This window comes from Erinaceus europaeus, chromosome 11 (genome assembly GCF_950295315.1).
Source record: "Erinaceus europaeus chromosome 11, mEriEur2.1, whole genome shotgun sequence".
In the NCBI taxonomy this organism is placed as follows: domain Eukaryota; kingdom Metazoa; phylum Chordata; class Mammalia; order Eulipotyphla; family Erinaceidae; genus Erinaceus; species Erinaceus europaeus.
In genome coordinates, this window is record NC_080172.1 from 42,304,689 (window position 1) to 42,332,084 (window position 27,396).

The window sequence follows — 27,396 nt, forward strand, 5'->3', positions numbered from 1 at the left end:
CTAGCAGCAGCATTCCAAAGGTCTCCAGAAGGCTTCCTCACCCCACGTTCGGGCGCCAGATGCCCCGGCCAGCGGGGCGATAACAGGGGCTAGGAACCCTGGGACCTGGAATGAAAGGGACAGGAGACACAAAGAACGACAGCAAGACAAGATTCTGATCAAGCTGCCAAATTTTATTGTGTTTACAGGCATTATAAGGCTTTGGGGAAGGGGGAGTGAAGGAGGAGGAGGGGGGGAGCAATTATCAGAGTGGAATGTCCCTTGCAACATACATAGCCGAAGCTATGTCTATTAACTATAACTATGTGGTGTGTCACTTGTTTTCTGGTAAATGGCCTACCTGCGGGGAAATAGAAACTTATGTCTAGGACTTTCATTGTTTCAAAGCTTATCTTCTGTCAAGCATGGAATGGCTCTTGGCAATTAGCCATCTTGCTGGGATTTCATTCTTTTAAAGTGATCTTGTAGGTGTTGAGGTGATACTATTCATTTCTATATTTTGTTAGTTGAGGTCTCATACTGTAGTTTTTCTTTCTCCAGACAGATCTTGTAGCTTGCTTCTGTTAGCAGGTTCATACCTGCTAGCGACATCATCTCTGTCATCTGGTCTCCAAAAAGGGTACCTCTCAGTTGGTCAGGTCAGAACTGGCAATCAGGATTAAAATAACTGTATTTAGAATAGTTTTGCAAAAGAGTTAGAAGAGTACTACTAAGAGTTCCTATGTATCCTGCACTGTTATTTTCCTATTAACAACACTATGGTACATTGTCTTGACTATCAGCCATCACTGATAAGACAAACCCTACACATTATTCAGATTCTACTAGTTTTCCTCCTGGTATCCTTTCTTTTTTTTCTTCTTCCTCCAGCAGGGTTATCGATGGGGCTCAATTCTGGCACTCCTGGACTCCTGGAAACCTTTTTATTTCCTTTCTATTTTTTTATTGATAGGACAGAGAGAAAGAAGGGAGAGGGCAATAGAGAGGGAGAGAGAAAGAAGGACAGCTGCAGACCTGCTTTGGTGCTCATGAAATATCCCTTCTGCAGGTGGGGAGAGGAGGCTTAAACCTAGGTTCTTGTGCATGATAATGTATGTGCTCAACCTGGTGTTCCACCACCTGGCCCCCCAGTATCCTTTTTTGTCCCCACACTCTACCCAGAACACCATGTCGTTTAATCAGTTCTCCTTGGGATTCTATATACTGTGACATTTGCATTGACTTTACTTGTTTAGGTGATCTTGGCAGTTTTGAGGAACTTAGGTAAGATGTTTTGTAGGATGCCCCACCAATCTATTGTCTTCTCATGGTTGGACTGGATTGGAGTTTTTGGAAGGAGATCTCAAAGCTGTAGTGCCATTTCCATCACATCAGATTAGGGATCCTACCATTAGCCTGATCTGTCTTCATGTCTTTATCTAAGGTAGTATTTTTCAGTTCTTTTCACTATGAAGTTACTTTGCTTTCCCTTAGAGGTCATTTTTCATGCTTTCTTTTATACCACATTAGGCCTTAACCTATTTGTTCTATCCCCAAATATTATTTTTTCTGTCCAGATTACACTGTACAGCTATTACTCCTGTGCTGGCTACAATGACCTCAGGTATCTCGGAGAGATCCCCGGATGCTGTCCTTTGTCTGTACCCTTGCCTCCTTCCAACCCAACTTACACTCAGAAGCCAGATTGCTCTTTTAGAAATACCAGCTGGTCATAGTGCTTCTTTCCACATACACCTCTGAACAACTTCCTGCTGTCCTTAAGATACCATCCCATTTTTTTTCACTTCCAATTTTACTAATTAACATAATTTTACAAAATTATAAGATTGAAGAGGTATAACTTCACAAGCATTAGTATAAGTCACCACACTTCACCAAAATTCTTTTTAAAAAATTTTTTTTATTTATAAAAAGGAAACATTGACAAAACCATAGGATAAAAGCATCTGGGTGACAAGTCTAGCAGATGGAGACTTGTCTCAAGTGGCCTCTCCCAGGGCTCTGTTCTGGCTCCTACGCTATTTAATATTTACATCAATGACCTCCCAGAAACTTCTTTAAGGAAGTTCATCTACGCCGATGACATCTGCTGTGCAACTCAGGCATCCAAGTTCGACATCCTCGAGGAAACACTCACAAAAGACATGTCTCTGATATCTGATTACTGTAAAAAATGGCGACTAATCCCTAGCACTGCAAAAACGGTATCATCTGTTTTCCACCTACACCATGCCTCGGCCTCGCGTGAGCTTAATGTGCAGCTTGACGATACGAGAATCCGGCATGAAGCCCAGCCAGTCTATCTTGCCGTTACTCTTGATCGCACTCTGTCATTTCACGAACATCTCATAAAAACTGCAGCAAAGGTGGGCGTGAGGAATAACATCATTGCAAGACTGGCCAGCTCCTCATGGGGCGCGAGCGCTTCCACACTACGATCATCATCTCTGGCATTATGCTATTCCACTGCAGAATACTGTGCCCCAGTATGGTTCCGTAGCCCCCATGTCCACTTGGTCAATTCCAAATTATACTCCTCCATGAGGATAATTTCTGGAACCATCCATTCCACCCCGGTTCCATGGCTGCCAGTTCTTAGCAACATCGCCCCGCCAGATATTCGTCGGGATGCGGCATCATCTAAGTTCATTTCCCGCGTCTACGCCCGACCGGACCTGCCAATATACACGGATATCTTTGCCCACCGTGTCCAACGCTTGATGTCTCGTCATCCAATCTGGTCTCCTACGCCTACACTGAACTTCTCTGTTCCAGACTCTTGGAAACAGTTGGCAGTCAGCTGAGGTAAAGAACAAACACCTCATCATAGACCCCTGCAAGCATCAACCCGGCTTTGACCTAGCACGTTATGATTGGGCTCTCCTCAATCGCTATCGAACAGGCCATGGCCGGTGCGCCGCTATGTTCCATCGCTGGGGAGCCAGAGACGACCCGAACTGCCCCTGTGGCTACAGACAGACTATGACCCACATAGTCAGCGACTGCCACCTCTCCAGATTCAAAGGAGGTCTCGAAACTTTACATCAGGCTCAACCTGATGCTGTTGACTGGCTACGGAAGAAGGGCAAATGCTAGAAGAAGAAGGAGGAGAAGGAGAAGAGGGGTATAGCTTCACACAGTTCCCAGCACCAGAACTCTGTATCCCATCCCCTCCCCTGATAGCTTTCCTATTCTTTAGCCCTCTGGGAGTATGGACCTAAGGTCATTGTGGGATGCAGAAGGTTGAAGGTCTGGCTTCTGTAATTGCTTCCCTGCTGAACATGGATGTTGACAGGTTGATCCATAGTCCCAGCCTGTCTCTCTCTTTCCTTAGTGGGGAAGGGATCGGGGGAAGTGGAGCTCCAGGACACATTGTCTTTACCAAAATTCTGTGGCTTCTTGCTTCCATAACTATCGAAGTTCTCAAAAAGTCCCAAGAGACCTTTTTTTGGGTCAGTTCTTTTGTTTTACTCATTAGCATTCCACATATGAATGAAATTCAGTAGTTATCCAGCACTTTTTTTTTCACTTAGTTCATTAGCATAATCACCTAGTTCTATTCAGTGTGTTCCAAAGGTCACAGTATCTTTTTTTGATTGCAGAATATTGTTTCATTGAATATACATCCCATAACTTTGTTATTCAGTTGTCTATCATTGGACAGTTAGGTTGCTTCTTTAATTTGGCTATTGTAAATAGTGCAGCTATGAACAGAAGAGTGCATATTTTCTTTGAAATTAGTGTTATTTTCCATGCTCTTGGATATATGCCTAGGAGTAGTATTGCAGCATCATAAGGTATTTCCATTTCTTATTTAAGGATTGTTCATACTGTATTCCATAGGAGCTGCACCAGCTTGCATTCCCACCAACAGTGTAACAAGAGTTCCTTTTTCTCCACATCCTCACCAACACTTATTTTCTCCTTTTTTTCCCCTCATCTATATGGGTTAGTTTCATGGGTGTGAGTTGGTATCTCACTGTCTCAATTTGCATTTCCTTAATGGTAAGTGATAGGGGACATTTTTCTATATTTCTGTGAACCATTTGATGTCTTCTTTAGAGAACTATGTATTTACATCTTTTGCCTACTTAAAATTTTTTTAATTGAATTATCCCAGCTGCTAACCTATATAGATTTTGCCAATCTGTCATCCCTCCAACCATTGATTTCTTCCTGGAGTTCCTTAGTACTCCCAGGTTCCTCCTGTTTTCACTTTCTGTTACAATAGAAACAGTTGATAAGGGGCCTCTTTACCTGTATTTCCATAGTAACCTACACTTCACTTCCCTGTACTTTTGGTGTTTAAGTAATTCGCTTTGTATCTGATTTTTCTCTCTGGCTAGACATGACTTCCATTCTATTCTGCACCTTGCATCACAGGCATCTCCTACTCAACCTGCTCCAGAGTTGTTTGCTTAACAGTTACTGAGTAAATGAATTTGTCTTTTAATTAAGTTAATTTATGTGAGAACTGCAGAGTTACTCTCCTTTTCCCCCATATAAACATGCATGACTTTGCTTCTTTAACTCCCCTGAGATAAGCCTTATATGCATCCTTTTAGAGGCATTGTGTAAGTTGTTGTACAACAGTGGGTCTGGAAGTGTTTTGTTACTTTCATTTCATTTTATTTTATTTTGTTTTATTTTATTTATTTATAAAAAGGAAACACTGACAAAACCATAGAATAAGAGGGGTACAACTCCATACAATTCCCACCACCAGAACTCCGTATCCCATGCCCTCCCCTGATAGCTTCCCTATTCTTTAACCCTCTGGGAGTATGGACTCAAGGTCATTGTGGGATGCAGAAGGAGGAATGTTACAATCTACCCCAATAACAACCCATCTTCCTCAGGTGTAGCATAGAATATGTTGTCCATCCTCCCTGTGGAGGATGGAATATTCTCTACCATTGTTGATCCATAGGCAAGTTCCTATGGAGGTCCACAAAGGGGTCTATTGTGTTGTTCCTGATGGAGATGACTGGTAACATTGGGAAGAGGGATTTATTTGAGGTCTAGGCCCATCATGTCTGTTTGGGAATCTCAGGACTTCCCGATCAGGGCCCCAGCTGATGGGGTGGCCTGATAGTGACTAAAGAGTCATCATTAAAGTATGCCAGTCTTTTGCCCTTATTCTGCTTTTGCAGTCCTTGCTTTGATAAGATTAGCTTTGGATTGAGTGAGGGAAGTATAATAGAAAGTAGGTGAGAAGGGTATCTAAGTCTAAGTAGACACTATTTCATTATGAGCTAGAATTACTGACACTGCAGAGTATTGTGTATTTTTACTTTCAGGTATACATTTTGCCCTATCTTATGGATACATGTGAACATATGCCCTATCTCATGGGACCTGATTTATATCTAGGTTTTGGGACTTTGTTAGGAAGTGAACCACCTGAAATGGAATTAGAGAATCCTATGAAAGGAAAGGTCTCACAGGAGTAATGAGGCTGAAGGGTTGACATTCCACACCTGACATCTCTGTACACAGTCTGAAGTGAAGCATGCTGAGGTGGTACTCATTGCATTGATTAGGTTGGGATAGGCGGATGCAGTATCAGTTGGTATGAATTGAGGGAAGGATGCAGCAAAGTGAGCCCCACCCTAGAGGTTCCAGGACTGGGGGAACTTAGGCTCTATAGAATAGGAAGCAGAGGGTTTCTGCTGTCTTAGGGTTTAAGAAGGCAATAGATAGTTATTGCTGTAATTAAATTATTTGGCAATTGGGTTAACTTTGAAAAATCCCTTTGTTAGGATTTGCTATATCATACACAACATCACCATAATTTATGTCCTTTGATATTATTTGTATATAGTTGTGCCAATGGTTGCTTTTGTTCTCCCTGGTCTAAGCTTTTAAGAGAGTCAACATATCAAAGACTCAGCCTGTGGTCTGTGCATTAAAAAGTTTGAGAGACTCAATCAATTTTCTCCCTCTCATATTAATTAAATAGTGACTTATATGACTACAAATTAATAGGAGTGTACATAAACACCATTCCCATCACCAAAAGACTGTCCCATCCCATTCTTCCTCCACCCCCACCCCGATCCCCTTCCAGTGAAGCTGAACATCCACCCTCACCTTCAACCGAGAGACTTTTTCTTTGATGCCCTACTCCAAGTGTTTTGTTACCTTTTCTACTTTGGGGGTACTTTCTTGTTCACTCATTGCTTCTTCCTCCATGTTGGGAACCCTGCACTGCATGCGTGAAACTGGGGGACCAGGGAAAGCCTTCATGAAGTAAAATAGGTCTTGTTTTTCATTCTTGTTTTGCCATCTTTAAAATTTGCTGCCTTATCCATCTGCAAAAATGAGATTTGCAGTATATTGAAAGCTGTGGAAAAATCAGATGAAAAAGAATGTAAAATCAGCAACATAATCATAGTAATTGTAGAGCTAATGTTTATTACCTTTTAGCTCCTAAGCACTATGCAAAACAGTTTGCAATACTTATTTTCATTAATTCTCACAGCTAACCTATGTGATAGGGATGTTATTATCCTCATAGTATACATGTAGAAATTGAGATTTAGTTTTAGAAATTAAATAATTTGTCCAAAGGCATAGATTTAATAAGTGGTAGAGCTCTTATTACTGGAACACAGACTTACATGGCATGATTTTAAAGTCCCAAAAGATTCCCTATGTCTTTTTTAAAATTTATTTATTCCCTTTTGTTGCCCTTGTTGTTTTTCACTGTTGTTGTAGTTATTATTGTTGTCATCGTTGTTAGATAGGACAGAGAGAAAAATGGAGAGAGGATGGGAAGACAGAGAGGGGGAGAGAAAGATAGACACCTGCAGACTTGCTTCACCACCTGTGAAGCGACTCCCCTGCAGGTGGGGAGCCAAGGCTCGAACCAGGATCCTTACACCAGTCCTTGCGCTTTGCGCCACCTGCACTTAACCCGCTGCGCTACTGCCCGACTCCCCAATTCACTATGTCTTATATAGATATCCTGTCATTTGACATAGCTGTTTTCTTTTGGGTTTTAAGATTTTTATTGTCTTTATTTGTTTATTGTATAGAGACAGCCAGAAATTGAGAGGGAAGGGGGAGATAGAGATGGAAAGAGACAGAGAGACACCTGCATCCCTGCCTCATTACTTGTGAAGCTTTCCCCCTTGCAGGTGGGGACCAGGAGCTTGAACCTGGGTGCTTGTGCACTATAACACTTGTGCTCAGCCAGGTGCACCACCACCTGGCTCCAGGTTTTAAGATTTAAAAAAAATACTGTTTGCCATTAAACTTATCTTGGGAGGAGAATCACCTTAAGCTATTATCATCTAGAGTCTGTTTCTTCTCACTTTGGCAATTTGGTCATATGTGATTTGATGCCTACAGGTAGTAGGTATGTGTGGGGTCCAAGGATGAGACTGGATCCACTAGGTAGGTCTTCATAAGTAAGTGTGACTTCTGGTCAGACTTTCCTAGAGGTTTACTAAAATTGTAGATCGTTTAGCACTTCCTTTGCGCTTCTAAATTGTGATCTCTTCGAGGTAGAACTTGGGAAATCGGTTTTAAAAATAACTTGTCTAAGTAGGGGGTTCTCACTTATTTTGAAGTTTAAGAATCAATGGATGGAGGAAATGGGAATTTTAGAGTCTTAATGGTCTGTCCTGCAGGAAGTTAGCAAAGCAATTATAATCCACCATCTTAGGAAGCTGGAAACTAGTGATACTGAAATAATGTCAGCAGTGGGTGAATGCTTTCCTTTTGTTTCTTAAAAATTTGTATTTTCATGAATTTGGCATATATTTTTTATATGTCAATTTTTCGCCTACTGGTATTGTTCCAGAAACGAATGGGTTATTGCTATGATAAAGGTATTATAAATGCCATATCTGAAGAGCACACACTTAAACCTGTTTGATGAACAGCCTGGGAGAATGCATAGTCACTAGAGCACTGGATTTGAAAGCACAAGGTTCATGTGCAGTACCATTGGCTGAGCTATTTTCTTGGCCCCAAAGCGTGAGGGGAGGATAGGGAAGGAGGGAGGGAGAGAGAGGGAGAGAGACACCAACACACTGTTCTACCTTTCATATAGTTGCCTTGTTGCTGTCCATGTTGCTTGCTCTATTGTGTCAGGGATTGAACCCAGGGCTTCATGCATGGATACCTGCTGAGCTGTCTCCTGAGTTATCACTTAAAATTGACTTGGGTTCTCTGTGATCTCTTCCTCTCTCTTTCTCCTTTTGTGAAATTTATTTATTTATGATACATAGACAGAGGAGAAGAGAAGATAGGGAGGGAGAGAAAAACTTTGCACCATTGCTTCACCAGCTGTGAAGCTTCTCCTTTGAAGGTGGGGACCAGGAGTCCTGGGTCCTTGCTCATTGTAATGTGTGCTTTCTTTCAGGTGTACCACTGCCTGGCCCCCCTTTTATGAAATCTGGAGCTATTAGGGAGAAAAATTACCTTGTGTGGATAAATTATCAGTAGAAAGGTATTTAGTGTAGCTTTAGCTTTTGTTTTCTTTTTGAAGACTGGTGGAAATAAAATGATTATAGGCCCTATATCATTTGTAGAAAGTTAAAAAAAAATGTTATTAAGGACATCAGGCAGTGGTACACAGGGCTCAATGCACATAGTATGAAACACAAGGACCCATGCAAGGATCCCAGTTCGAGCCCCTGGCTCCCCACCTGCGGGGGGGGGGGTCACGTCACAAGTGTTGAAGCAGGTCTGCAGATGTCTCTCTGTCTTATCTCTTTCAATTTCTCTCTGTCCTATCCAATAAAAATGAAAAATGGGGAATCGGGCGGTAGCGCAGTGGGTTAAGTGCACGTGGCGCAAAACTCAAGGACGTCAGGCAGTGGTACACAGGGCTCAATGCACATAGTATGAAACACAAGGACCCATGCAAGGATTCCAGTTCGAGCCCCCGGTTCCTCACCTGCAGGAGAGTCGCTTCACAGGTGGTGAAGCAGGTCTGTAGGTGTCTATCTTTCTCTCTCCCTCTCTGTCTCCCCTCCTCTCTCCATTTCTCTCTGTCCTGTCCAACAACAGCAACAACAACAACAATAATAACCACAACAATGATAAAACAACAAGGGCAACAAAATGGGAAAAAATGATCTCCAGGAGCAGTGGATTCGTGGTGCAGGCACTGAGCCCTGGCAATAACTGTGGAGGCAAAAAAAAAAAAAAAAAAAAGGCTGCCAGGAGCAGTGGATTCATAGTGTATTGCCTGCACTAATCCCCAACAATAACCCTGGAGGGAAAAGAAGAATGCTATTAATAGTATGTTAAAAGATTGTAAGATTACAATATGTAGTTCCACAACACACACACATCAACAAAGTTTTGTATCCCTGCTCTTCCACTTCCCAAAGATAACTACCATATTTCTCCCAAGTCTTGGAAACAGTTTGCTTTCTTCTGGGTTTTTCTTTTCTTTTTTTTCTCTCAAGTTAATATGAACCAGAGCTATAGATTCCATATGTGAGTGAAACCATCCACTTTGTCCCAAAGTATACAGTATCTTTTTTGATTACATAGCAGTATCCCATGGAATATATATTCCATAACTTTTTTAGCCAGTCAGTTGTTGATGGGCATCTAGATTGCTCCCACTCTTTGGCCATTGTGAATAATGTAGCTATGAACATAGGGGTGCATATGTCCCTTCTAATTAGTGTTTGAGTGTCCTTTGGATAAATGCCCAAACGTGGTTGGATCATATTGCTGGATCATAAAGTAATTCCACTTTTATTTGTTTAAGTACTGTCCATACAGTCTTCCAGAGGGGTCTGCACCAGTTTGCAGATCCACCAGTAGTGTAGCAGTTTCTTTTTCTTCACAGCCTCTCCAACACCTGTCATTTCCTGGCATGTTGATTTGAGCCATTCTTTCAGGTATGAGATAGTATCTCAGTATAGTTTTAATTTGCATTGCTCTCTTTTTTGGCTTTACTATTATTATTGCACAGAGACAGAGAGATATTGAGAGGGGAGGGGAGGATAGAGCAAGAAAGAGAGACACCTGCAGCACTATTTCACTACTTGTGAAGATTTCCCCTGCAGATGAGGAACAAGGGCTTGAACCAACTGTGTCAGTGAGCACTGTTTAATGTGTGTGTCTAACCAGGTATGCCACCACCGGCCCCTTAATTTGCATTTATCTAGTGATAAGTGGAGTGGAACATTTCTTTATGTGTCTGTGGCCTATGTATCTGTTTTTTTTGAAAACTGCTTAGTTCTTTGGCCCACTTTTTTATTGGACTATTTTTGCTTATTTTGTACAACTATAACAATTCTATATAAATATTTGACATCAGTTGCTTGTCTGATGTGTGTCATGCAAATATCTTCTCCTGTTTACTGGATTGCCTTGTTATCCTTGTGTAGAAAGTTTTGAGAAGGGGGTTGGGCGGTGGCATAGTGGGTTGGGCGCATGTGGCGCAGAGTGCAGGGACCGGCGTGAGGATCCCAGTTCGAGCCCCCGGCTCCCCCACCAGCAGGGGAGTCGCTTCACGGGCGGTGAGGCGGGTCTGCAGGTGTCTGTCTTTCTCTCCCCCTCTCTGTCTTCCCCTCCTCTCTCCATTTCTCTCTGTCCTGTCCAGCAACGAATGACATCAACAGTGGCAATAATGGTAGCCACAGCAAGGCTACAACAACAAGGGCAACAAAAAGGGGGAGGGGATGGCCTCCAGGAGCGGTATATTCATGGTGCAGGCACCGAGCCCAGCAATAACCCTGGATGGGAAAGAAAAAAAGTTTTGAGAAGCACGTATTACTTAGAATAGATAGTTCTTGAGGAGCTTGACAGAAGGAATACAGGTTCCAAAAGGTTGACATGATAGTATTGCACAAGTAGTATTGCACATAGACTGCACAAGTAAAACTCATACGCTTTTCTTTTGTTGGGTTTTTATAGTAGGTGGTATTTCTAACATGCCGATAAGACATTCTAATATTAAAGGATAATAGAGTTTAAGGACATACTTAGCTTGAATTTAGTTTAGTGAATTGTGTTATATTGAATGACATTTTGATGATTTATTTATTTATATTTATAGAATATTTTTTGTCCCAACATTGAATTAAATTTTTGGTTGGTTATACGTCTCTTTTTATATGGTGTACTTGTCGAGAGCTTAGTTTCTGCTACAGAAAGCATATTATGTTAGTTGACATTTTGTAAAGATTTAGTAAAAATCTATAGGACTCTATTTTAATGTATTTCTTTTCTACTGTCTTCTAGACTTTGATTTTTCTTGACTGTTTTTCACTTACTTATGGCTGTACTGTGTATTTGTTTTGATAGCAATGTGCTTCAAGTGAAAATGACAGTGCTTCTGACATAATTTAAACTTTTTAGAAATGATATTCTCTTGTTTTCTGCTTATTTGAGAAATGAACCTATTCTCTGTATTTAGAAATGATGGCTGGTCTTTGGGAAAACATTTATTGCTGTGCTTTTTAAAGCATAGAGTATCAATTGAGCATGTTGGAAGCCGTCTGTATAAAGCACTGTCCAGACAGTGAGAACTTAATATGAATAAGAATTTCCTTGGAAAAGTATTCTCTGCTAAAACTTTGACTTGCTAGTCTTGTGAAAGTGAACTTGTAATGTTTCTTATTTCAGTAACATACTTCTTCATATGGTAGTGTAATTTCTCAATTTTAGATTTAGGATACCATGTGTGCTGGTTATGCATATAAAATTTTGGGGTTGTTAGAATTTTTTTGTATTTTCTGTTTACTTCACCCACAGGCTGTCATTTCTGAAGGGGACTTGCAGTAACTGGCCTCCTCTACCCCAGATGTAAAATGCCAGTTCTACTAGTTAGGGATTGGCTTGGGGTTAAAATTACTCCCTAGTCTTCCACCTTCTGCACCCTCCAATGATCCTGGGTTCATGCTACCAGAGGGATAAAGAATAGGAAAGCCTCCAATGGAAGGGATGGGATACAGAACTCTGGTGGCAGGAATAGTGTGCAATTGTACCCCCCTCTTACCCTACAGTCTTGTTGATCAGTAATAATAATTTAAAAAATTACTACCTAGTCTTTGCATGTGCTGGTATGTGTCAGTGTAATTCTTTTTTATGAATTTATTTATTTAAATTATTATTATTATTATTAGATATAGAGAAATTGAGAAGGGAGGACGATAGTGAGGGAAAGAGACAGAGACCTGCAGCTTTACTTCACCACTTGTGAAGCTTTCCCCCTGTAGGTGGGGACCAGGGGCTTGAACCCAGGTCCTTGCGCCCTGTAATGTGTGCACTTAGCCAGGTGCACTACCGCCTGACCCCCTGTGATTTTATTTATTTATGAAGGAGAGAGAGAGGGGGAATGAGAATGAGAATGAATGAATGAAAGAACCAGGTATCACTCTGGTCCATGTGTTGCCAGGGATGGAACTCGGGGTCTCATGCTTGAGAGTCTAGTGCTTTATCCACTCCACCATCTCTCATAGCACTCAGTGTAATTCTTTTGTAGTCAGCTAGTACCTGCCCTTTAGTGAAGAAAAGGGAGGCTTCTGGAGGGGTAGTAAGAGGGGTCATTTTGGCTCAAAAGGCTCTCTGGGGTTGAAGAAGAAGGAAGCTGAGGAGATTATATATTCAAAGTTTATGCTTAGGCCAGTCCCTAAGGAGTTAGAGGGGTGGAGGTGGGGAAGGGGGATGACAACAAACTACACAGGCCTAGTAGTGTCTAGGATATGAAACATGGCTATCCATTCAGTAGATTTCTAGTTAAAAGACAATTGTCAAATTGCTTCTGTGAGATAATGTGTATATACTCCAGACATATGCTTCTGGTGACCAGTTCTATTAAAGTTGTGCCAGAGCTTTGAAGTGTACTTTGCCCTTTGTTGGCTACTTAATTATAGTCCAGAATTCCTGAAGATTAGGGACATAAGAAACTCCTGGGTAGCGTTTACTTTCTCCTTCACTCCAAGTAGCATACCTAATCCAAAATTGTTAAATCCTTCATAGATTTTCTTAAATCACCTTTTTAAATTAAAAAAATACAATTATTAGTGATTTAAACAATTACAAAATAACAGGAGTACAATTCCACACTGTTCATACCACCAGAGTTCTGTGTCCCCATTCCCTCCATTGGAAGCTGCAGTGATTTTCCCAAGGTCACAGATATGGGTTGACTATTATTTCTCTCTCTCTCTCTGCCCCCTCCCCCCACGCCATCCACATATATATACACCATATATATACACATATATATTCTGTTCCTGTCTAAATCACATCTACACCTATTACTACTTCCAGATGTCTTTACTTTTTCCCCCTCTTCTCTCTTTGGGTCCTGATGGAATTGGCAGTTTAGAGCCTTCTAGCCATCTTTTCCTAACATTTCTACCCTTCTGGGATATGAACCACAATTCTTTTTGGGGTGCAGAAAGTGAGAGTTCTGGCTACTGCAATTGCTTCTCTGCTACACATGGGCATTGGTGAGTTGATCTTTACCCGCAGCCTGTTTTTGTCTTTCCCTGGTAGGGTAGGGCTCTGGACAAATGAGGTTCCTTGAAGCTTCAGTGAGGTTGTCTTTCTGCCCAGGGAGTTCAGGATGAATCACAGTAGCATCTGAAACTTAGTGTCTGAAAAACACCATGTGGCAGGACAAATGTTTAATAAATAGGAACCAGAAAGTAGACAGGTGAGAATAGGGATTCTAGGGTGGTAAGAAGCTAGAAAGTCTATTTCAGGTATGCTCCTTGGGATACATAATTTTAGTAATTAAATCAGCCTTTTAAACCATTTTATTGCTGATTATGACATAAATTTCTTTAAAGCTACATGTTTATTTTGGTGGCGAGAGTTCTGTTTGTATTGATTGTGTAGATTGTATTCTATGGTAATTATTTATGGAGATTTGGTTGGTTGTGATGTTTTCCGGTACTCAAAAGAGTAATTCCCTACTACTTGGAGTTGATATTATATAGGAATAGGTTGATGTCAATAACATCAACCTATTAGAAGTAGAAGTTAAGCTGGTAGACAGTTTGACTAACATTGTTGTGGGTTGATGAATTTTAGAAAAGGTTTAGAAGATTTCTTTTAAAAGTATCAAGAAGTTTTGTTATTCTTTTGCCAAGGAGGAATTAATTTGTTTCTTTTGAAAATGAAGGGTTATATAGATACTTGATTTGAATAGATACACTTTTCCTTTTTCATATAAATTAGGTTTTTTGTTTGTTTTAACAGAGATTAACTAACATATCACTGGCTTCTTGCCTTTTCTTATATGCTGAAGTGGTATGAAGAATAATGCTACTAAAACAATGTATACATTGCTTTGATGGGATATTGATTCCTTCTGTGGTATTTAAGAAATTGCTTGCATGCCTCCCAGCAACATAAACATATATGACAGCTTTTGTATGAGATGAGTTTCCAGAGAAATGAAATGCTAGTTTACTTTTTTGTAGCCGTGGAATTTTTTTAAAAATCAGGTTTTTAGAAATGTGTCCTTAAGGCACTAACACACTTGAATCTAGTGCATGAAACTCTGCAAGTTATTTTTAACAAAACCTAATCAGAAAGAACAGATATCTAGTGTTTATTGAGTTTGTTTATTTATTGATTGCTCTAAGCTACCAGAAAGAATATCCTGTTCTTTTTTAATATATAAGTATTTTTGGAATTTGATTTTAATGCAGTAAACTCAGATGTTAGCTATTGTAGGATAAGATGGTACTAGGGAACTGGAAGAAGGAATGACACTTAAATGAAGTAATTTTTTGCTAGAAGATTCCCATTTTTTTAATGTGGAGAGATGTATATTTCACACTGAATATACAATAGATATAATATATAATGTGTATTATTTGCACATATATATCACATACATATAAATTGCCTCCTAGAACTTGTAGTAAAGTATTAGGATTTATGATCTGAAATTAGGGAATATAGCCGCTTCAAATACAGTTTTAGAGAGGAGTCTAAAGATTTCTGTATTACTATTGTTTATTTTACTCACTAGTGGGACCGGTATGGGCATTATTACCTAATAATACTTTTTTTTTTTTTTTTTTTTTGCTATTGGTGCAAAGTAGGTAAACATTGCAGTACAAAGCCTTAGTTCTTTTCTAACCACTGAGTTGTTGTAAACTATTGATTATGTGGAAGATGAACAAATCAAAACCAGAAATTGAAACCTGACTGGACAAGATATTTTTTTCTTTTGCAAGATAGTCTTTGTGTTAAGTTTCTGTTAATTCTCTGTAATTCCAAAAGAACTAGCAAATTAGTTTGCTTAAAATGTCTTTTCCCCCCTGTGCAGTGAGAGTTGAATGTGAGAACAGATCTTAGTAGATATAGTTATATGGTTTATTTTACCATGTTTCACTTTATTGCTGTCTTCTAGAACATTGTTATACTAAATGTTCCAATAATGGAAATTTTATGCAGCTACTTCAAATGAAACAAATTTGCAAAAACTCAATTTTGGAACTCATTCCTTGAGGAGAAGAAGAAAACTCACCATGTTGTGACCAAATTAGATTTCTGATAATTGGCAACTTATCAGACACTGTCTTTTCCAGAAAGCAGGGTGTAGGGTCCAATGGGAATGCCAGTATTTAATCACACATGGAGATATTTTGGGTTGCAATATGATTGATTGGTTAAAGTTTTACAAAAATTCTGTTGGCAACAGGTAATTTAATTTTGATATTTGTGCCTAAATAAAAATGAATCTACATGGAATCAAGAATGATCATGTTCAATTACAGTGGGATCTTCTTTTCAAGAACTGATTTTAAATTCTCAGAGATATTAGCTTTACTTACTGTAGCTCCTTTGTTTTGCAGAGATCATGATGCAGCCGTCCTTTTGGATTTCTTTTTAATAATGTGTGACCCTTCACCTTTGATCCCCTGACCTGCATTACCTTGGTAACCATTTCATTTTTTAATTTAATTTCATTTTTTAATTTTGGTATACAAGCTGTAACATTTCATCTCTCAAAGTGTAACGTGCTGATTTCCTCAAATAGAGATATACCCCTATGAGTGATAAATTTGCAAAATGCTGTCTTCATTCTCTGTATTAAAATTCATTTCAGTTTTTTAAAATAAAATCTAATCTGTGTTTTCATTTTTTCAAATTTTAAGTTTAATGAATACATTTCCCTGTACAGTATATTTCCCTTTTCTATTCATGTTTTGCAGCAACTAGATTAACTTGGTGTTCATACTTAACTCACACAACCCACAAACCCTCCCCTCCTCCACATCACTGCTTCCTCCCTTGCCACACACACCTCTGTCCATCACCACACACCTATTCCTTGGCATATTAACTTGTCTTTCTTTTAGAAATTGTGGCAATCTAAATTTCTAAGTCTTCGCTGCCACATCCTACTGCTTCACATTACATTTTATATCCACAAGTATTATTCGGAGAAAAGTGTAGCCCTTTAATTTCATGTTAGGGCTAACAGATTAGGAAGTTGCTGGTTTCCAAAATTCACCCTTCCCTCTGATTTAACATTTTGTTTTCTTATTTGGTACAAAAGTTAAGAACAAGTAACAATTTTAACATGATCAGAAATGTCCTGTTGTCTCTGTTGGAACATAATCAGTCAGCTGTGTGGTACTTGTAGCAGATTGCTCTATGCCATATGCTTTCATGACTTGCTTTTCAGACAATGCATTTTTTTTTAATTGTATTACTCTTTTCAGAAAAAATTTACTCAAAAGCAAACAAACTCAAATCTACAAAAATCAGATACGTTATTTTTTTGAGCTGACAAGATGTTTCTAAGGAATCATGTCCCTAAAAAATGGTGTGACATTTCTTAGCATGGCCTACTGAAGACCAGATTATTTTTTAAGTGTCTCATTAGTTTATTCTCTAACATTTAATGCTGATGCTTTAATTGCACACAGCTGAAGCTGCTAAATGAGCACTGAAATGGATTTAAGTTCTCTTTGAGCTTTGTTGATACCTATAAAAGTTTATGCCATTCATTAGAACCACAAATTAAAATGAGCTATAGCGAACTGTTCATTGGAAATGGAATGCTCATGGACACTTCTTCAGGCATACTACTTCATTTTTTGACTATCATACTTGCATACCTGGAAAACTGCTTTTGGCCTTTTTTTTTGTGTATTTCCATAGAATCACAAAATAGCAGAACTGTGAGATTCAAATAGGCATAACATTGTATGATTACAAAGCTAGAAGTACATAGACTAAATGTTCCAATTGCTGGGAGCAGTTGATTTATCAAGCCTTGCATTTTCAGATGCTTTTTGAAAAGTGGTATTTCCATAGTTGTATAGGGGTGTTTTCCAGATCCTACTCTTGATTTCTTCCTCTGGTACCATATACTTTTAGCACCTGAGGAATAGTGTGTAACTTGGAGTTTATTGAACAGAGCCTCATGGGCTGAAAGGCTGAGTGGTGGTCTGTTTTTTTTTTTTTTGTGTGTGTGTGTTTGTTTAGCAGTCCTGCCCATCCAGCCCCTGTGGGTGAGCTGATTCATATCCCCAGAGAGTCACAGGTCCCCCTCTCTTCCCCTACTGCTACCCCCACTGATAGAATCTGGGCTTCTTGGTATCTCCCTTGTGGTCTTTTGTGTTCTGTAAGAGATAGCCACTTTTCCCATAAGCATTATAGAAGTTGAAGATACCTTAATAGGTGCAGAGGAGAACTCTTTTTATTATATTTTATTTGCAATTAGGTCAGTTAACCTATCTACTCAGTGCATTTTAAGAGAACCTAATTTTTCTAAGAGCTACTTTATGCATTGTTTATTACTTGTTTTCAATAAGCATTGCTTATTTGGTTGTCCTAAGTTGTAGCCACATGGTTGTAGTTTATTATTTTATTTATTTATTTATTTATTTATTTTTACTTCTTTATTGGGGAATTAGTGTTTTACATTCAACAGTAAATACAATAGTTTGTACATGCGTGGTTGTAGTTTAATCATCAGAAATTCATGAGAAAACCTTAGTCTGAGAAAGAAAACCTGTATTTGATGTTCAGGGTCTATGAATGAATGGCATCATTTACAGCAGTTATACAAAGCTCAAATAGGAAAACTTTAGAAGACTTCCATGTTGTTAAAAACAACTGAAATTAATTATTTAGCTTAACATTTCATTGTTTCTACGTCAGCTTTAGCCTATGTGAAATGTAGCTATTGGTGCGCCTTGGAACTTGTTTGTTAAGAGTCATTGGTGGCAAATCCTCTGTGGGATGAATACCCAAAGAGTGTTTTGTTTTTTTTTTAAAGTAATTATTATTAACCTTTATTAAAACCGAAAAAAAATTCCTTTATTAAAGGGACTGGTAGTTTACAGTCAATAGTAAAATACAGCAGTAGTTTGTACATGTGTAACATTTTCCACACAACACTCTACCCACCCCCCCAGGTCCTCCTCCACCATCACGTTCCAGGACCTGAACACTTGCCCCACCCCAGAGCCCTTTACTTTGGTACAATACACCAAAATCTAGTCCAAGCTCTACTTTGTGTTTTACATTATTCGTTCCAGTGGATATTTTATCAGAAGGTGCTTTTGAGATGGTGCCTCCTTCTATGACCATGCCACCATCATATAGAAGCAGTTGTAGTGAGCCCTGAGGTGAATTACCAAGAGTATAGTCTCCCCCAAATAACAAATAACCACCATAGTTCTTCCAAAGTAGTAAGCAATCTCTTATTGCAGGTTCATGTGTATAAAGTTAAATCTGGGTTTCTAACCTTTTAGGAAGAAAAGTTCATGTAATTGAGAAATAACCTTTTAATGATAGACTCTTTCATTTTAGCCATTTTGTGCTGTGGAGACACAAAAACACAGTAGGAAAGACCTCATCTTTTACCTGGCTAGCATCTATTTGATTGCAGCTTCAGTAAGCGGTTTTGCTGTCGTTTAGGGGGTCAGTAGGATTTCACTGTTTAAAGATTTTTACCTGATTCTATGGGGTTTCCATGCTTGTTATGCCAGTCATTTATTCCTCTAGGTTGTACCCATTCTTTTGAATGATCTATCTGTGAGGTGCGTGTTTTGCTCACCATTTTTGCACTTGAAAACGCTGATGCTCAGATTGCTTAAATAACAAACACTCCTAGTCAAGTTTCAGAACTGGGACTTAAATCTCCCTGCCACCTCCCTTAGTGCCTGCTGTCTGACATTTACTACATCCCTGATGGCACCTTACTGTGAGACATGGCCCTACACTTCCATGCCTCAGCCATCATCACCCATTTCTTAGAAGATCTCCAGCAGCCTGTTGCCACCACTGCCTGGAAGGCTGTATCACACATTATACTTTCAAGTGCTCTGTAGCAGTAACTTGCTTAGTCTTAACAGCATGTTTGGCCTTACCTATGTATTTCCCCCACCCCCAACTAGGGCTAGTGCTGGGGCTCAGTATCTGCATGACGAATCCACTGCTCCCGGTGGCCATTTATTTACTTATATTTCATTTTACAAAATTACATGTCAACAGGGGGTTTAAATCCACACCTTTCCTACCACTAGAGTTCTGAATCTTCAGTCTCTCCACTCTGGAGGCCCTTTTTTCCCTTTTTTTTCTTCTTCTTCTTACTTTCTTATTTTTTTTTCATTTGTCACTGAGGCTTGGTACCTGCACTGTGAATCCACAGCTCCTGGCAGCTATTTTTTCCATTTTAGTGGATAGGACAGAGAGAAATTGAAAGAGATGGGGGAGATAGATAGATAGATATAGAGAGAAAGGTAGATACCTGCAAACTTTCTTTGCCGCTTGTGAATTGGACCCCTTGTAGGTGGGGATGGGGCTCGAACTCAGGTCCTTGCTCTTACTATTATGTGCACTTAACAGGGTGCACTACTGTCTGGTCCCTCTTTCTTACACTTTTTATTGATAGGACAGAGAGAAATTGAAAGGGGAGGGGGAGATAGAGAAAAAGACCTGCAGACCACTTCACTGCTTGTGAAGTGTTCCCCCCTGCAGGTGGAGAGCATGAGCTTGAACCCTGGTCCTTGTGCGTGGTAACATGTATGCTTAATCCAGTGTGACACCACAAGTCCCCCTGCTGTATAGCTTAAAAAAAAAATAAGAACACTAGTCTCCCAGACTCTGCTCATCAGTTCTAGTGGAGAGCCATCAGTCCATTAGTCAGAAATGCAGGAGGTGTATGTTATAAACAAGAAGAAAAAAAAAGTTTGTGTCTCTGTAAACTTTTGTGGGCCAGTATTATTAATTCTAGTTAGCTGTATTGTCAGTTTAATGACCCTTTGTGAGTCATTTGATAACAGTCACCTATAATCAGCATCCTTTCTGGTGGAGAAGTTCTAGCCATTCACAATACCTGGAAACAGTCTTCTATAAAAACTGGTCTTTTTTAAAAAAAAAGTAGGTTGTAGTCTTGTCTAAGTGAATATCTATCAGAAAAACCAGGTTCAAAATAGCTAATGAGCGGAGCTATGAAGCTGGCAACCATACTTTTCTCATTTGCTTTAACCGTCCCTCTCCCCTTCTCTTCTCTTCTCTTCTCTTCTCTTCTCTTCTCTTCTCTTCTCTTCTCTTCTCTTCTCTTCTCTTCTCTTCTCTTCCCTTCCCTTCCCTTCCCTTCCCTTCCCTTCCCTTCCCTTCCCTTCCCTTCCCTTCCCTTCCCTTCCCTTCCCTTCCCTTCCCTTCCCTTCCCTTCCCTTCCCTTCCCTTCCCTTCCCTTCCCTTCCCTTCCCTTCCCTTCCCTTCCCTTCCCTTCCCTTCCCTTCCCTTCCCTTCCCTTCCCTTCCCTTCCCTTCCCTTCCCTTCTCTTCTCTTTTTTCCTTCCCTTCCCTCCCTTCCCCTTCTTTCCCCCTCTCCTCCCCCCTGCTTTCTCTCTCTTTCTCTCTCTGCTCAGCTCTGGTTTATGGTGTACAGGTGACTGAACCTGGGACCTTAGAGCCTCAGGTGACTGAACCTGGGACCTTAGAGCCTCAGGCATGAGAGTCTGTTTGGTTACCATTGTGCTATCACCCCCACCTGCTTTCACCTTGCTCTCTCAGTCTTTTATGTGTTTGTTTCCATCCTCTTTTCTTCCCCACTCCTGCCTCCTTTCTTTTTCTTTATCTGTCAACCAGATTCTCATGGATATATCTGTGATCAGTCTTTAAAGCACTTGGACTCCCCTAGAAATCTTCATACAGTAAGCATTCATAGTATAGTGGCTATTCACCTTCCATCCCTCCCTCTCTTCCTTTCATCTTATTTTATTTTTTATTGCCACTGGGTTTTATTGCCACTGGGGGCTCAGTGTCAGCACTGTGAATCTACCACTTCCAGTGGCCATTTTTTTCCTTTTTCCTTAAATTAAGAAAAAAAATTCTTTCTACCTTTTATTATATGGGACAGAGAGATACTGAGAGAGTAGAAGGAGATAGAGAGGGGGAGAGAAAGACAACTTCAGACCTACTTCACTACTCATGAAGCATCCCCCCTGCAGGTGGGGAGTAGCTTGAACCCAGGCCTTTGTGCTTAGTAATATGTGTGCTTAACTGGGTACACCACTGCCCAGTCCCCCTCTCTTTGATCTTTTAAGTACTTTATTTTATGACTAATAGTAGTTACTCAATAGAGTGATTTACAAGATCATAAGATAACAGGTAGAGTTATATACTGTATCCATCACCAAAGTTCTGTGTCTCTCCCCCTCCCCACAGCACCTCCCCAGGGGGATAATAAGTATCATAATTCTCTCAGAGTCTTAGAGATAGATTCATTCATTCTCCCTTCCTTCCTTCCTTCCTTCCTTCCTTCCTTCCTTCCTTCCTTCCTTCCTTCCTTCCTTTTTCCCCCCATATTCTTATGTTTCAATTCTCTATATTTCACAAGTAAATGAAACCATATGGTACTTGACTTTTACCTGCATACTTCACTAAGTATGATAACTTCCAGTTCTAGCCATTTTGTCCCAAAGGACACTATTATCTTTTCAAATAGTAGTTGCCCTTTCTTAATTTGTTTTAGTATCTATCTTTGAAGAAAGTAAGTTTCATGTTTCACTAATCTGAAAATTGTTAGATTTTGTTTGCGATTGGTTGCCCTAACTTGGGTGGATTACTTGGAAAATAGACGGTTTTCCATGAAAGGTCTAAATAGTCTAGCCTGAGAAAACATCAGACCCTCTCAATTTGAATAGGACAGAATTTTGGATAACAAGATGGCCTTGAGTGGGTATGGAGAGAGATGGAGAAACAGACTTTCCTTCTGCATGTTTTAAGCAAAACTCATGGGCTTAAGTGGTTTTAGAGCAAGCAGAGGCCTTTTCATTGCAAGTCAGGAGCTGTACTTGACCCAGTCTTCTTGAGTAGGCTCAGGTGCTGAGCAGGCCACCTCAGAAGTCACCTCTGGTGGCATTCTGACTTTCTAAGGCACCCAGAAGAACTAAGAGACCCTTGTAGAAGTATAAAAAGTTGTTTTTGTCATTCTTCAGGGAAAACCTGCCCAAGCCAGAAAGAGAGTTAAGGATGGAGAAATAGTAGCAGCAGGATTGCTGGAAGGCTGGAGAAAATGGGAAACTTCTGTGTGTTGTCACTTGTGGTTATTGTTTGCAGGGAAGCTGTGACTGTGAGTCTGTGTGACATGCCTCAGACCTACAAACTTAGAGCATGTTTTCCATACACACCTAGATAACTTCAGAAAGATACCACTCAGTGGACAAGTCATCACCACAGAACCTTCACTATCCATTTCTTTCTTTGGCGTAGGGGTTGGACCAGGGAGAAGGAGAGGGAGGGGGGAAGGGGAGAGGGGGGGGGAGAAAGGAAAGAAGAGGAAAAGAAACCACAGCACTCAAACTTCCTTCAGTGCAGTGGGAACTAGATAGCAACCTAGGTTGTAGACACGGCAAAGCAATGCACAAGTGAGCTCTTTTACTGATTCCTCTATCCAGTTCTCTCTCCTCTGTGTCAGTCTTTTTTTAGAACTTTATTCCTCTTAGTTTTTTTTTTTTTTTTCCCCCAAAGGAGAAAAACTACATGGGCTTTTTCTCTCTTGGTCATGTGATACTCTGTAGGGCTTGCTTCTGGCTTCTGTGTCCTGCCCTAGTGTATATCCCCGTATCTGCGAAGTGCACTAAGCAAACTCACTCTTTTCACTTCTCATTAGCACAGGTAATTAAAACAGGAGCCGATAAACTGCACAAATCTGTGCAGAGATATATCTGTAATTAAAGTTTTAATTAAAGAAACATAAGACCAGCAGATGGTTCTTATCCCTGCATCCTGTAAACCAAACAGCCATAGCTTTTTGATCTTGCAAACAAGCAAAACAGAGATCAGCAGTCGTCACAGAGGTGACCAACGGAAAAGGGGTAGTTTATTAACTAGCCATAATCAGATTGTTGTTGCACTCTGTGTGATGCCAAGGCCAGGCACAGTCATTGCAATTTGGAATAGAAATACAATACATCAAAGTTATGTCTCAACTAAAGCTTTCAGCCTCCAGTCAAGGGCATTACCACAGCCCAGCTGGTATATCACAAAGCATGTGGTTTTGTGCTAGATCACAAAAGCTGACAAAGTGTTATTTAGGATCATCAGCTAAATACAGTATTAGAGCAGGATCATCGTGATTTTTCAGGTTTTATGCCCATACAGCATTGTGGTATTGAGATGGACTTGTACCTGCCTGGCTCACACACTGACCTCTGTGCTGTGGATGTCACAGTGACCTTGTTGTTTTTGTTGTTGTTGTTGTTGTTGTCACTGGGGCTTCACTGTTCCAGACAGACTTTTTCAACTAGAAAGACAAAATAGCAGAGGGAGAGAGGAAAGGAGTAAAGCACCAAAACTTACCCCAGTGTAGGGAGACAGACTTGACCTGGCTTGTGATATGGCAAAGCACACACCCTCTCAAGTGTGTTATCTTATGGCCCCAGTTTCCTTGGTGACCAACCAAGTATGGAATTTAAGGCAAAACAACCACAGGGATCATACACCAAAGCTTATCCTCATGGCTTACTACTTAAATATCCTCTCGCATGGGCCTCTCTCAATTGTTTCTATTCCACCACTGTTGGGAGGGAAGCAGAGCAATCGAGATTGGGGTAGGAAGTAGTGTGCCATTCTGAGATACATGACAGTCAACCTTGATTTCTGGGAGCTCGTGAACTCCTAGTTCCTCACCCATCCTCACACCATTTATTTATCTATGTATTTTTCTGGCATTCAATACAAGTAGGTAGTTGTACAACTGAACTGTGTACTGGTTGGTAGTAGTCTAGAGGGTTATTAAGAGAGTTTCTGCTTGTTTGATGGTGGGTGGCCTTATCTTCCTTGCTTCTTTTAAAGGAATAGAACCCATGTCACTCAGAGACAGTATCACAAGATGTACCCAGAAGTACTTAAGTGCATCTTAAAAACCATCTCTTACCCTGTGAGAAATGCCAGGTCTCAGATTCCCAAGTTCTGTTGTGAGATAGGAGATGATCTCTGGAATGTGCCTTGTTGCACTGCATTGTGTGAGAAGACATGGGAATTTTGTCACCACCTTTTTTAAAAAAAAATTTTTTTATTTATAAAAAGGAAACATTGACAAAACCATAGGATAAGAGGGGTACAGCTTTGCACAGTTCCCACCACCAGACCTCCGTATACCAACCCCTCCCCTGATAGCTTTCCTATTCTTTAACCCTCTAGGAGTATGGACCCAGGATCATTGTGGGATGCAGAAGGTTGGAGGTCTGGCTTCTGTAATTGCTTCCTTGCTGAACATGGGCGTTGACAGGTCGATCCATACTCCCAGCCTGTCTCTCTCTTTCCCTAGTGGGGAAGGGCCCTGGAGAAGCTGAGCTCCAAGGCACATTGGTGGGGTTGTCTGTCCAGGGAAGTCTGGTTGCATCCTGCTAGCATCTGGAACCTGGTGGCTGAAAAGAGAGTTAATATACAAAGCCAGACAAACTGCTGGACAATTATGGACCTAAAGGCTGGAATAGTGCAGCTGAAGTGTTGGGGGGGGGGGTTCCTCCATTCTGTAGATAACTAGTAGGCATATTTTAGTTATATTTCAAAGGGCCTGTAGCTATACTAGTGTTATTTTGTTTGTTTGTTTTTTCGGCCTGAGCCTGAAATCTGATATGCAGGTCAATCCTAATTATTATCTGGGGAAATGATGTCATGGCTGGGAAAAAGACCAAAAAGCTGGATCAGGGAAGAGAGTAGCTAGCTTCCCAATATGGGAAAGGGGTATAAATATTGTTGACTGTAAACCCCATCAATTTGATGTGATCTGGGGCCTATAATTAGCTTAGGAGACTGTGTGACCTCTGCATCCCTCCAGAACTAAGCTTACATTCTGTGGTTATGAGTAGGAACATTCCATGCTGCCCTAGTATCAACCCATCTTCCTCAGGTATAGCATAGAGTATGTTGTCCATCTTCCCTTCGGAGGATGGAACATTCTCTACCATTGTTGATCCAAGTTGGCAAGGTCCTATGAGGGCCCACAAAGGGGTCTATCTTGTTGTTCCTGCTGCTTGTGTCCAGACAATCTTTTCAGACTTATACAGAGTTGTACTGCTTGGTATATGTCAGTGTTAACATGCAGAAAAATTTGAACCTGACTATGAAATCTACTTCTCCTCTCACTTAGTGAGAGAAATAGCATCCAATCTTAGAGTATACAGCACAGGTTTAAACTATAGAGGCTTTTTAGGAAGTGATACTTGCTACTCAGACAGGATGATTATACCTCACACTGAGGAAATAGACTTGTTCTCCATAGAGAAACATTACAAATAGCCTCCTTGGAATAGTCGGTGCTTCATTGCTATTTTTGTAGTGGGTTTTAAGAAGCCTTTTTTTGTTCATTGAGAGTATGTGTGTAGATTGTTCTTGTGTACATTTATTTGCTTAGTAGTTACTTATTGAATGCTTAGTACCAGGCAGTGTCCCAGGCATTGGGGATAAAGCTGTAAATACAGGAAGGCCTTTCCCCTCAAAGAGCCTATTTTCTGATTGGGAGAGAAGGATAGTAAACAATAAAGAACTAAGTTGCATGAATTGAGTGAGGAAGCCCCTGCCACTCTCCCTCATTTCACAAAGGGAATGATGTCAGAAGTGGTGACTTTGCTTCCTCTCAGGGAATCTGACACCAGCTTTCATGCTTTTTTGTCTGTTAAAAACCTGCCTGCTGTTAAATAAATATGCGAGATAAATGTTTTTAATTAAGAGCAAAAGAATTAAAAGATGATAGTAGGTATGACAATATCAAGGCAAGGCAAACCACTGACAGTGTTCCTGGATGTCTGTCTGTCTGTCTGTCTCTCTCTCTCTCTCTCTGTGCACGTGTGCACTTGTGAATGAGTGCATTATTTGAAGTAAAGTGATTTGAACAGGTGTGTCTCCTATGGTGTTCTGGAGGAGGTGACAGTGATCCGTGAAGGAACAGTATTCTGGTAAGGTCCTTCAGTTTTACTGAATTCAAGTGGGAAATCATCTAAATATCTGTTTTTGTCTTCTTCTCTTCCTCTTTTTTCTTTTTGCTAGAGATTGAGGCCAGGGCTATATACTACTGAGCCACTGGCCCCTCAGAGAATTTTTGAGTCAGGGATGATGTCATTTAGAGGATAATTTTGACTGCAGTGCAGAGAATTGTCTGGGACAGTGTACAGCAAACTGACCCGCAAGCCAGATCTGACCTGCTGCCAGTTTGTGTGGGGTTTTTCTTTGTTTTATAGTCACTGTACTAAAAAAGAATACTTTCAATGTTTTTGATGATTGGTAGAAACAAAGATGATTTATAATATTTTGTGGCCACAAAAATTAATTCAAGGGGCTGGGTGGTGGCGCACCTGGTTGAGCACATGTGTTATAGTGCACAAAGACCCGGGTTAGAGCCCCTGGTCCCCACCTGCAGGGGATAGTTTCACAGGTGGTGAAGCAGTGCTGCAGGTGTCTCTCTGTCTCCTCTCTCTATCTCCCCCTTCCTCTCAATTTCTGGCTGTCTTTATCAAAGATTAAAAAATAAATAAATAAATTTGAATTTTAGTATCCACTGACAATTCAGTTCCTTCCCCCTCCCATTGTTTCTTTTCCCTCCCTCCCTCCCTCCCTCCCTCCCTCCCTCCCTCCCTCCCTCCCTCCCTCCCTCCCTCCCTCCCTTCCTTCCTGAGCTACATTTACTTGTTTGTGCATTGTCTAGCATGGCTTTCTAGCTACAATAGCCACTTGAGTTGTGTGACAGAGCATCTGGTCTACAAAACTTGATGCTTATCTGATTCCTGGTTTAGGGCAAGAGACAGACCAGCGTGAAAACTATCAAAGTTTCCTGATGGTAGCTTGGACCAGGGCAGTAAGGATAGCCTGATGCTATATGTACCATAGAGCAAAAGCTGATAGGTTGTATGAAAATGTGAGGAATTGCTTGCTTTTACCAAGGAGCTGGAAGAGTACAGTTCTCCATTCCTGATTGGGAGAA

At 40.5% G+C, this 27,396-nt stretch overlaps 1 protein-coding gene across 19 annotated transcripts in view; it reads left to right on the forward strand.

Moving 5' to 3' along the window:
• The window catches only part of CAMTA1 (calmodulin binding transcription activator 1), a 1,087,698-nt gene that overhangs the window by 98,451 nt on the left and 961,851 nt on the right, over positions 1 to 27,396 (forward strand). The window contains exon 4 of one of the 19 annotated variants that reach the window (XM_060201397.1): positions 15,801 to 16,096. The exons of the other annotated variants lie outside the window; for them this stretch is intronic. Coding sequence (XP_060057380.1) covers positions 15,801 to 15,809 — 9 coding nt within the window. The 3' untranslated portion in view covers positions 15,810 to 16,096. Of the gene's footprint in view, positions 1 to 15,800; positions 16,097 to 27,396 lie in introns of those variants that run through there. 19 annotated transcript variants of the gene reach the window in all.